Source organism: Liolophura sinensis, chromosome 10 (genome assembly GCF_032854445.1).
Source record: "Liolophura sinensis isolate JHLJ2023 chromosome 10, CUHK_Ljap_v2, whole genome shotgun sequence".
Taxonomy (NCBI): domain Eukaryota; kingdom Metazoa; phylum Mollusca; class Polyplacophora; order Chitonida; family Chitonidae; genus Liolophura; species Liolophura sinensis.
In genome coordinates, this window is record NC_088304.1 from 26961877 (window position 1) to 26974621 (window position 12745).

The 12745-nt window shown below is 39.0% G+C and overlaps 1 protein-coding gene across 1 annotated transcript; it reads left to right on the plus strand.

Moving 5' to 3' along the window:
- The first annotated feature begins 58 nt into the window (after positions 1-58).
- Positions 59-3056, plus strand: LOC135477048 (uncharacterized). The gene is made up of 5 exons (XM_064757200.1): positions 59-105; positions 605-914; positions 1412-1502; positions 1804-1886; positions 2275-3056. Exons 1-5 carry the CDS (start codon positions 59-61, stop codon positions 2299-2301), a joined length of 558 nt encoding a protein of 185 aa, XP_064613270.1. The 3' UTR covers positions 2302-3056.
- The last annotated feature ends 9689 nt before the right edge of the window (positions 3057-12745 follow it).

The window sequence follows — 12745 nt, forward strand, 5'->3', positions numbered from 1 at the left end:
TGTGCCTTCATACAATCATCAGTTTGCTACAGAGCGTTCCCAAACATTAATATGCAAAATGCCAGATCAATTGTTCCCTAGATGCATCATTACTTTAAATAAAAGGTTGGCATATTTCGTTGTAAGCCATCGCGGATGTTTAAAATGTAACATTAGAGTAGATCATAGTGCCTTCTGCCAAATGTTTACTTATTTGTTTCTCTCTGAATCTATCATCTACAACAACAAAATTCATATCTATCTTTTGTAAGTAGGAAGGTATGTCATGTCTAGATATTGCAAGTCCATCTAGACGTACGAATACCATCAGCTCAGTACTAACATGTACATGTAACAAGAATCTGAGTGCACTGAAATTTTATTCATCTCTCTAAATGTACTTCATTTGCTGGCAATTCTGCAATTTTAAAGTAGTTAATATACAATCTTCAAGCTGTCTAGGGATATTTTTCCTGTGGTCGTTTGGGAGTATTAAAATACGAAGCTGTCTGACACTAACGGTATATGCCTTCATGATCACCTTCAGCTTGCCCCCCAGCTTTATATTTACCTTTTGACTACGACTTGACGACAAGTCTCCATCACGCGCCTATGTGGGTAACAGCGGTGTCCAGATTCTCAGGAACATTCCAGGAGCCATCGGGGACGGTGTTGCTTATTTTAACGGTTACTACTCTTCAGCAATCATCCCATTGTTCGCCAACAACGATTTTGGGAACAAGTTCGTAATAACCTTCCGATACCAGGAGACGGCTGTCACTGGGAGAACGTACAAGTCAGAGGCTCTGATCAGCAACGTCGGCTGTACGTCCCCCTCTTCTGTAGCGGTCACCTTCAACAGAACAGCTTCAGAAACCGTGGGCAAAATCAGAACCAGTCTCAACGGGACTCAGACTGCGGCCGTGAAGAATAACGTGAGTACCGCCTTGCCCAGCGTGTTTTTTGCAGTGTAACAGGTAACCATGTATATTATTCTGTGCTTTTGATGTGTACAACGGAAAGTCATTGTCACAAATACTGTCACAATTATTCTCACAAGAAATAAATCTTGAAAGGGTAACCTTTATTATACCACTTGCTCACTGTTGCTTCAACATTCTTAGGGGTTCTTCCCAGAAACCTCACACCTGGGTCAAAAGTTCTGTTACCAATTTGATATACATAGACAGCATGAAAATCGCATTTTTCGAGGACATAGCTAAAGTTCGAAAAGTGTCTTTAAAATCCCAGGTAGTTATTTAGAGTATTATTTTTGTGATGGTTATTTTACATTCTGTCCACGAGAATTGAAAACGATTAATAGTTTTACATTGATTTGATATGATATTGTTCTTTAATGCACATAAGTATGGAAAACGTTACTGGCACGAATTACAAGGCAACTAGAGTGATGTGATATTTTGTCTTACAGAAAGTCTCATGGAAACAGGTCCAGTACACTTACAACGGAGAGCACCTCATCGTTGTTGTCGATGGGGAAGTAACCCATGTTCAAGCCGCAGGTAAGACAAGAATTGACATAGAATTCTGAGACCTAGTAATTCAGAAACCCAGTAGTAGAAACTCAGATAATAGTAAACATTTTGATGGAACTTAACCCTGCATAGTTTAATTCCCTCCTCAGCCAAGCGGATTTAACAGTAACAGTCTGTGTTAAAATGTAGCATTCTGATAGAGCTGGTCTTCATCTCAAAGCACAGATAACATATCGTTATTAAGTTTAGTTGTGACCATTTTCCACATTTCTCTCAGTCCAGATAGGCCTGGAAGCTTATTCATGGTTAATCTGTTCTATCTCGTTAGGTGACATCGAAATTGCCCAGGGTGCCATCCAGCTAGGCGTGGGATGCAAAGGATACGATCGCTTCACTGGATACATGGACGAGGTATGTTTCTATGGCAACGCGTTTAAAAAGTACAAAAATAACAGATGGACTGCTTATAAATTTATGCAGATTTGATAAAAATATGTTCTGCTTTAATTTACCTCCATATCGTATGACAAATGTTTGACTTCGTCGAATTAAGCGTAATTTATTTTACGCGCACAAACGAACAAGCTCCATATCAAATAATCCGTAACAGCAAATAAAATTACATTGTTTTCAAGAAAAACATGCACACTCGATTGATGTAGCCTAGAATTACAGCCTCTTGGCGCCTGAAATATACAGAAAATAATATTCAGTGCATGTCATGAGCTAACATGCCACTCACACAATCATGCAATCAAGTTGAATGCCTAACCAACATCTTCTTTTCTCCTGTTTTCAGCTTTACATTTACAAGTGCCTGGTGTAAACTTATCTCTATGGCTGACCTCCAGGGCTCCTGTCAACTTCAACCATTCTAGTCCCTTAAAGAACATTTTTCCTTGTGTATAATGCATTAAATTAATTATAGTTTTGTAACACTTTTAAGACAAGCGAATGATTTGATTCGGTTACAAACTTCCATGGTATAGATCAACATCTGACAGCATCACTGACTATATGTGTGTATGAAGAGTCGATCAGGGTGAAAACAACTTGTTACAATAGTTATTTCTTGGATGCCTGATCTCTGGGGTCGCTTGCACTGAGCGATCGTAGACTAAGTTGATTTTAAATACCTTGGCGATGCATGTTAAAACATGAGTTGCCCTTGTACTTACAATGAACTAACCTTACGATTGCTTTGTGCATGAGGCTCTTGAACCTAATTAATAGTACTCAAATTCATATTGTCTGAAGTTTTCTGGGTTTATGTAATGTAGCTGCGAAGTTATGGTAAAACTCAGCAGTATAACATATTTATTACGAAGAAAGACTGAGCCTGTTAGGGAATGGAAAAGTAACTGGCTTTTCTTAGAACACAATATGTATGTAATTTACGTCTCTTAAAACCAAAAAGCTTTAGGTAAATCGCAAGTTATTTTAAAACACATGTGGTTTCACTGTGATTTAGTCCACATCATGATTACTTGTATTGTATTATTAATTAGTACCGATTGCATCATCTGTAATTTCTTCACCTTGACACGTGTTTGTTTATCAAATAAAACACCTGATACTATACGACATGTGTTATTTACCTTTCTGTAGGATTATTATATAAAATATAATTAAAGACCTACAGCAAAGCGAGTAAAACCAGCGCAGCTACGACGATGTGATAGATGGGAAATGTGAAATCCGGATTCTTGTCAATTTATCTTAGATTTGTTTTTTGTTTCTAACTGATTCTGTAAACGTTTCCATGGTGGCAACTTATACACTCTCTAAGACTATGGCTTAAATTAGGCAGAACTACGCTATTAATACTCGTTCAGCTAAGGCTTTAAGTCATCAGGTTCATTACGTTTTTCTGGAGAAGGATGCCGATCTACCCCGTGTCATGTTGCACTTAGGAAACATACATGATTCTCAAACTTGCAATTTCACCTAGTGTAATCATGTGTATTACACCAGCCGTTTCGCGCTAAATGTGCCGGTGGCCAAAAATGCTGCACAGCGCTCATCGGTTCCCTTATGTGACCTTGTATGTAGTTCTAATGGATATCATTACGTTCCACTTATACCGCATACATAATGAGCTAGCTTGGCGGGTGGTCTGTTCGTCAGTTACTTAGTCGTCAGTTACGTAGTCGTCAGTTACGTAGTCGTCAGTTACTACATGGGTTAGTGGTACCATGGGCCTCGTTAACACCAAACTTGTGGAGAAATCAGTGCAAAACCAAACCCATCCGAGAGCCCAAATATCAGGCAGAGATTTATATATGGGTGCGCTTAACCCCGGTGCTAATTAGTTTCCCGACATTCTGTGTATGCTCATGGACATCTAATATGAGAACCTGCAATGCAGCTGCGCGGTTTCCAAACAGCCTTCACGGATGGTTTTTAGCTTCTCCTCAGTACTGAATGGTTTGTGTGAATGCTTGTACATGTATAAAACAGAGACCGTTTGGTGAAATCATGGACTGTTTATTAAGCAATTAACGAGCATACAACTGTCCAGTTACTGTGTAAGTGTAGATAAAATAAATAGTTTTTATTTTCTTTTTCTGAAGTAGGTTGATGTCACTGAAACATGTGTAGAGAGGAAGCTGTTAATGATGGCTTGAAGTAATTTTTCACCATATGAAAAGAGCATATCTTTGGGCTGGGAGTTTTACATATTTTCTATTTCCCTTACAGTTTTCGTTTTAGAGGCCATTGAAATTACGTAACTAAATAATTTGATTATAGCTCAAAATCTTACAATACAGATAAAAAACAGAAATAGGTTCGAAATCACCGGCCCGAAATAAACCAAAATACATGACAGTTTTATCAATATCCAAAAACTGTTAACACGTCCATAATCGACTAATAGCGACATTTTATTGTAATTTTTAAACTTTGTGTAGTTAATATTTCTCTGCATGCATATCAAATATCAGGGGATCCGTGAACTGGTTCTTGAAAAGCAAATGTTTAAAGGTTTTGCTTGAAATCCAGTGTAGGCTCAAAACTAATTAACTAAGAAGACAAACTTCAAATCACTGAAAGATAATATCTACCAGACTTTTGTCGTCAATGTCAAACAGCAGCAATTTTCAGTTTTTTAGAATAACCCCAAAATGTACTGCCCGAAAAGAATACTTTTAATACTTCGAGCAAAAAACAATAAGTCTTTAGCTTGGAAGCCTAATAGACCATTTATAAGGTATAAATAAACAATAGACCGTTTTCAGTTGGCAGAGGGGATTAGCACGACAACGCAGCGCAATGGTACAGGTGCCTCTCACCACTGCGGTCGCTGTGAGTTCAAGTCAAGCTCATGCTAGCTTCCTCTCCGGCAGTAAGTGGGAAGCTCTTCAAACAACCTGCGGGTGATCGTTGGTTTCCCCCAAGTTCTGCCGAGTTTCCTCTCACCATAATGCTGGGAAATAACACCGGGGGCAGACTTCTTTGAGTGCTTCCCTTTGCAGAATTCTGTCCTATTTTCGTACTTTATACACTTTCTTCGTTCTTTGATAGTTTGTGGTAAAGGTCGTTTTGGGAATTGGCCTTGCGATTATTGACCCGGAAGGTCCATCTTGATTTACGGCTGGTATGCGAATGTCTTTCTATGCACAGATTTAAATTTGCAGTAAAATGGCTAGGGTAGTGCCCGTTGAAAATAATTCCTATCTGTCAAACTGTGTAAATGTCATGCCTGTATTTCGTACAGTACTTGTTCCATATCTAACGAAACGTGTGCTTAACATCATCTTTTGCCAAAACTGTATACGCATTTTGCTGAAAACTCGATACTTGAGGCCTCAGCAACGCACCCGAGAAATTCAGGGAAACGTAAAAGCTTATATTTATACAGATCATTTCCTGTATAGTTAGATGATATCAAAAGTGTAAGGACTAGTAGTTTGTCGTAAATACAGCGGGGAGCTAATGGTGGCATTGTAATCTCTGACCTTACTCTGGAGTGGTATAACATCTACGAGACAAGGGCTAGGCTGGCAGAAGAATTTAGAATATTTCGTACATGTTTCATGGAATAAGGTATTATTACAAGCAGGGCCCAGTTTCACAAAGCAGCGTGCGATATTTTACACGTCAGTATAACCGTACCATTGTCCTGTATGTGCGATTATCTTACATGCTCATCTTTGTGGAAGTGGGCACTGTTGTTTAATACCTGTTGATTATGTCCAACACGAAGCCCTGTGTTTAAGTACACGGTCACGCTTAAAATTCGTCTGATTTTGCAGATATCTGACGAGTCTGCCTGTCCTTTTCACCACAGGGATTGGATGTACAACATTGTATTGACAACAACACTTGTGCTAGTATCTTTAATCCCCCGCCCCCCCCCCCCCCGACCACCAAAAAAAAGGTGTGAAAAGGTGACGTGTGTGGGGATTTCATATTCCTGTGAAGGTGCAGGGCTGAATGACGGATAAATGACTACCTGAGAGCGTCACATTGGGATTTTATGATATATCAGATAAAACATGGGAACTAAGAAAATTAATACAACAGGTGTTACATTGAGATGATGAGACGTCATGTTTCTTGTAATACTGAATAATCAACGTTAATCCGCAATGCAGATTGATAGAATTGGCACGGCAGTGAGAAATCGGAGATTACGCGTTTCCCATGCAGAGCACGTGGGCTTGCGCAAAGCCATTGATTACAACGAGTATCCGAATGACACGGCCACATAAAACAAATTTATCCTCGAGTATTCAATTGTAAATCACCGGCGAATATATGCGTCGAAATAGACATCCGTATACCAGCTGTCAACCAGAATGGACCTTGCGGCTTAATAATGACAAGAGGCAAGGCAAATTCGCAAAACGAAGTAAAACACTAACCACAAAAGAACTAAGAAAGTATATATTAAGTACAAAAATAGGACGGAATCATGCAAACAAAGGCAGTCAAGAGTTTTACTGAAGTTAACTCCATAGCTTTGTTACCACTAGTAAATTCATCTGTCGTGTTTAGTTTCTAAACATTAAGCTACGTTTGTTAGTCAAGTAAAAACACACTGACTAAAAGGAATGTATTCTCAAGTACAGCGAGTTACAAGGAATTAACTAAGGTGACGAGATGAATTACAAGCAGGACTCAACATGCAAATTAGCCCGGTTGCCACAAACCGGTATAAGTTTTCCTCCTTCCCTGTCATCTTGCACGTAGAAAATGTACCTGATTCACAAAACTTGCAGTGTCACCTAATTTTAATGATATGTTTCACAACAGTTGCTTCACGTCAACTGCTTCATGTTATGATGCAAATGAAATTTTGTCTTGTTTACACAATCACTGAATGTAAATAAAAAAAATTCCCGCAAGGCCCGAGTTTAAGTTTTACGCAACGATCAGTATAATCACTTTCTGGGTTGATTTGTGGGCCCAGTACAAGCGAACTATCAGGGGTTTGGTTGTTTGATTGCTTGGGGCCTATGACCACATTCAGCAGTATTTTTCGTGTTATATCACGTCAGATCAAATGCTGACGTATTTTAATGCTCCCTCACTAGAACGCCATGTCAAAAACACCAAAAATAACATCTCACAGTGTACTGACACACGACCGATTAGCACTTGAGCTCATAATGAGCGCCATGCACGATAGCTCCAAGCTCATCCGCTATAAATTCGCAGATATGGCTCTAATAGCTAAAGGAAGTATATTCATCGTGTTTGAATTAGGTATACGAACAGTTGCAATCAAGCGCAACTGAGATACATATTTAATTATCGACAACTTATATACTACCATGGTACACGGTTTGAATACTCATTTCACTCATTCGTCTAGAACATTCCTTGCGTCTTTACAACATCATTGAAAACTGTTGACTGCTTCTATTATGATTCCTTTTTACTTTCAAACTTTATATATTTTCTTAAATCCTTTGCTGGTTTGTGTTATACTTCATTTTGGAATTGACCTTGCGTTTATTGACATGGAACGTCATTATTGGTGACGGCTGGTAAACGAATGCCTGTTTCGACACATAGACTCTACTAGGTATTGAACCGCATATCTACGGGGTCACAAGGCTGTTGATATATCCACTACGTCACCGCAGCTGGTAAAATAACGTAGTTATACAGGGCATGGGCACAACATTTTTTTGCAGAACCAGCACACGACACGACAGCGTCCCGGGCAGACCTGACAAACACCAAAAAGAGTATTAAAAATGGAAAATTGAAGAGTCAGAGAATCACAAAGGGTCGCTATCAGTCTCATTCCTGTATTTCGTACTAAAACCGTCTATTTTAAGTCAAAATTCGGGTCCACCACTGAACCATTCGAACCGTGCGCCTAGACCCACCACGCCACGTTATGGTACGTCATGATTCTGACACGAAAATATCTTAAGTGTTGAATCGTGTTGAAACCGAATCTTGTTAATCTGTCAATCTGGTTGAAGTTTGATCTAAAATCAGGTGTGTTCCTGCTTTTGTACTTAGCGTATTACTTATGTATTAAATCAAATTCACTGATCATATCAACATGACGCTGAACGCACTATATATGACCCAAGTTTTATCTCAGGTAAATGTATGACCCATGTTTTATCTCAGGTAAATGTATGACCCGTGTGTTATCTCAGGTAAATGCATGATCCATGTTTTATCTCAGGTAAATGTATGGCCCATTATTTATCTCAGGTAAATGCATGACCTATGTTTTATCTCAGATAAATGTATGATCCATGTTTTATCTCAGGTAAATGTATGACCCGTGTTTTATCTCAGGTAAATGTATGGCCCATGATTTATCTCAGGTAAATGCATGACCTATGTTTTATCTCAGATAAATGTGTGATCCATGTTTTGTCTCAGGTGAATGTATGACCCACTTTGGAGTCATTTGTTATCATGATTATAACGAAACACCTCCTTAAAATCAGAAATACATAGAAAAACCATGCCACTGAATATAAAGAGTTAGAAGCCAACTTCCAAAACAACCAACCAGATTCTGCAAAAGAAAAGCAAGTAAATGAGGACTATTCGTCTTTTCATCACTTTGGTAGTATTACTGGTGAAACTGCTGTATCCAGATGTAGAAAACTTTATTTGTTTCAATTTGTTATTCTTATCATCCCAAACCACTCAACTCATGAAAAACACCCAGAGCAAGACCTCGTAAGTATTTTATATGTTATGGGTGTGTTTTAAATGTTCACTTTTTGTCAACTTTTTAGTCTCTCCCTTGATCAATTCTCTTTTACCTGTCCAGGCTTTTAACTGCAATTTTGGTCACAATTCCATACTCCTCACCGTGCTGGTTTCAAGAACAACAGTTATCGGGCCACTTCCGTACGCTTCTCACAGGGGGCGCTGTTCACATCAATGGCAACCTTGTTACTTTAATCATGTACATATTTCCTGGCTTAACCCGGTGTATGCTAATGGCACTTATACATCCCTGTTGTATGTACGGGATTATATGTGCTGTCTAGGGCTTTCTGAATAGCTGCTTGACGTTCTGAAAAGCTGCAAGACTGGACACCTGCATAGCGTTTTGAATAAATACCTAGCGTTCTGAATATTTGCATTACGTTCTGAATACCTATATGGCGTTTTGAATATGTACATTGCGTTCTGAATATGTACGAGGCGCTCTGAATATGTACATGGCGTTATGTACATGGTATTCTGAATATGTACATGGCGTTCTGAATAATGTACATGGCGTTCTAATTACCTTCATGGCGTTCTAAGCATCTACATGGCGTCCTGAATACCTTCAAGGCGTTCTGAACTATATAGCATCCCGAACACCTGATAGCACGAAACATATTAACGATATCGTTTAATAGAGCCGATGACGTACATCTGGTCTTCATTTTGTCATACGATTATACCGGAATACAGCATAAATTAAATTTCGCCCTGGTTGATGTTCTATTTTAAACCATATTGTAATGAGAAAAGCTACAATGTTAAATTACATGGCTCACTGATTGACCGTAGCATGAAATAACTGACGTGCTGACAAACTGACAGACGGATTTATCGACTAAGTCACTAACGTAACACTGACTTAAGAGACAGACTGACAGACTGACTTAATGACCAACTGGCTGACCGCACCTCTGACTAACAAACAAACTGATGTCCTGACATAATGACTGCCTGAATGGCCTTTTAAGTTACAGACTGACTGACTGGAATGATGACCAGTCTTAACGAGTGATTAATCGTAACGCTTGTTAACAGACAGACTGATATACTGATAGACACATTTACTCACGAACTGGTTAACATAAAAAAGGGACAGACTGACAGAATGACTAACTGACTGACATGAAAAATAAGCGCTAACAGACAGACTAATATACTGGTAGACACATTTACTCACTAAATGATTAACATAAAAATAGGGGAGAGACTGACGGAATGACTAACTGACTGACATGAAAAATAAGCGCTAACAGACAGACTAATATACTGGTAGACACATTTACTCACTAAATGATTAACATACAAATAGCGGACAGACTCACAGAATGACTAACTGACTGCCATCAAAATTAAGGGACAGACTCACAACATGACTAACTGACTGACATCAAAAATAACGGACAGACTCACAGCATGACTAACTGACTGCCATCAAAATTAAGGGACAGACTCACAGCATGACTAACTGACTGACATCAAACTTACGGGACAGACTCACAGAATGACTAACTGACTGACATCAAACTTACGGGACAGACTCACAGAATGACTAACTGGCTGCCATCAAAATTAAGGGACAGACTCACAGCATGACTAACTGACTGACATCAAAAATAACGGACAGACTCACAGAATGACTAACTGACTGACATCAAACTTACGGGACAGACTCACAGAATCATATAATAACCAACTGACTGATATAAAAATGACATAAAGATTTACTGACTTACTGGGTAATCTTAAAGCTGACTAACAGGTAGACGGAGAGGATAATATACTGACTAACTGACTGACCTTACTTAGCAGTGAACAACAGACAGATTGCCATAGTGACTAACTAACTGAGTGACCTTACTTAGCAGTGAACAACAGACAGATTGCCATAGTGACTAACTAATTGACTGACCTTACATAGCAGTGAACAACAGACACATTGCCATAGTGACTAACTAACTGACTGACCTTACATAGCAGTGAACAACAGACAGGTTGCCATAGTGACTAACTAACTGACCTACCTTACATAGCCGTGAACAACAGACAGATTGCCATAGTGACTAACTAACTGACTGAGCTTACATAGCGGTGAACACCAGACAGATTGCCATAGTGACTAACTAACTGACTGACCTTACGTAGCCGTGAACACGAGACAGATTGCCACAGTGACTAACTAACTGACCTACCTTACATAGCAGTGAACAACAGACACATTGCCATAGTGACTAACTAATTGACTGACCTTACATAGCAGTGAACAACAGACAGGTTGCCATAGTGACTAACTAACTGACTGACCTTACATAGCCGTGAACAACAGACAGATTGCCATAGTGACTAACTAACTGACTGACCTTACATAGCCGTGAACACGAGACAGATTGCCATAGTGACTAACTAACTGACCTACCTTACATAGCAGTGAACAACAGACAGATTGCCATAGTGACTAACTAACTGACTGACCTTACATAGCCGTGAACAACAGACAGATTGCCATAATGACTAACTAATTGACTGACCTTACATAGCAGTGAACAACAGACAGGTTGCCATAGTGACTAACTAACTGACTGACCTTACATAGCAGTGAACAACAGACAGATTGCCATAGTGACTAACTAACTGACTGACCTTACATAGCCGTGAACACGAGACAGATTGCCACAGTGACTAACTAACTGACTGACCTTACATAGCCGTGAACAACAGACAGATTGCCATAGTGACTAACTAACTGACTGAGCTTACATAGCAGTGAACAACAGACAGATTGCCATAGTGACTAACTAACTGAATGACCTTACATAGCCGTGAACAGCAGACAGATTGCCATAGTGACTAACTAACTGACCTTACATAGCCGTGAACAACAGACAGATTGCCATAGTGACTAACTAACTAACTGACCTTACATAGCCGTGAACAACAGACAGATTGCCATAGTGACTAACTAACTGACTGACCTTACATAGCAGTGAACAACAGACAGGTTGCCATAATGACTAACTAACTGTCATTATGCAGACTAAAGACATGCTGAATAAGTGGCTGGCCTTAACACTGAGGAACGTAAGAACCGATTGACCGTAACACTGACAAATATACAGACCGAGAAGCTGACATACGGACTTCATGACTAACTGACTGACTGTAACAATGACTAGCAGATAGGCTGTCAAACAGATTTATTGACTAACAAACTCAACTTAACATCCACTAAATCGTCGACAGACAAGTTAACACCGATGAATGATGAACTGACTGAACTATTCAATTTCTTTCTGACAAAGTGAACGACAGGTTGCATGGGTAATTTTGTTAGTTCCTGTGTTTTTAATTGATCAAAATAACTGATTACATGACTACTGCATGAGTTCATAACGTATTTAATTGAATGTTATTTTTTAATATACTGGATAATAAAATACTCCAAACCTAATGACCTTTTTACACCCATTACCCACAAAAATCATATCAATAGTTTTAGTGTCAATTGCCATCAAGCGACGAAGGAAAAACAAGACATCAATTATTGAAAAGTAAAGCAAGAATATATGATACTAAGACCTGAGGCTTTGATAAGATCTGACGATTGACAGAATTCAAGGTAAAACAAACATATATATATATATATATGAGAATCGAGTCTTCTCGGAAAAATAGTTCTAGGGACAAAAATAGATCATAGTGGATAGACTTGTTCCGATGAAACGCGGAGAAAATCTGCTCCACTTAACAACTGAAATGATAATGTCGAAAAACAAGAACTGGTAGTGTAAGGCCATAAAGACCATTTAGAAAACAGTCGGGAGTGGAGACTGGCAATATCATAATTGGCGGTATACTTTTGAGCCTGACAGAATGGTGTAATATCAAGGAGGCAAGGGCGGGGATTTTCAGAAGCCTGGGTTCTGACTAATACGTATTTTTCGCAGGTAAGATAAATACATTCTGCATAGTAATGCTAGTTTGTAAAAGTTTGTAAACGAGAGGCAGACGAAGCTGTTGGTTTAATTTGCTGATGCCGGAAACCTTGCGGTTTGACAGCTTTTATTGAT

Coding starts and splice junctions, on each gene's coding strand:
- LOC135477048 (XM_064757200.1), top strand. CDS start 59: ATGCCAGATCAATTGTTCCCTAGATGCATCATTACTTTAAATAAAAG. Junction 915..1,411: donor CTGCGGCCGTGAAGAATAAC/GTGAGTACCGCC, acceptor TTTGTCTTACAG/AAAGTCTCATGGAAACAGGT. Junction 1,887..2,274: donor TCACTGGATACATGGACGAG/GTATGTTTCTAT, acceptor TCCTGTTTTCAG/CTTTACATTTACAAGTGCCT.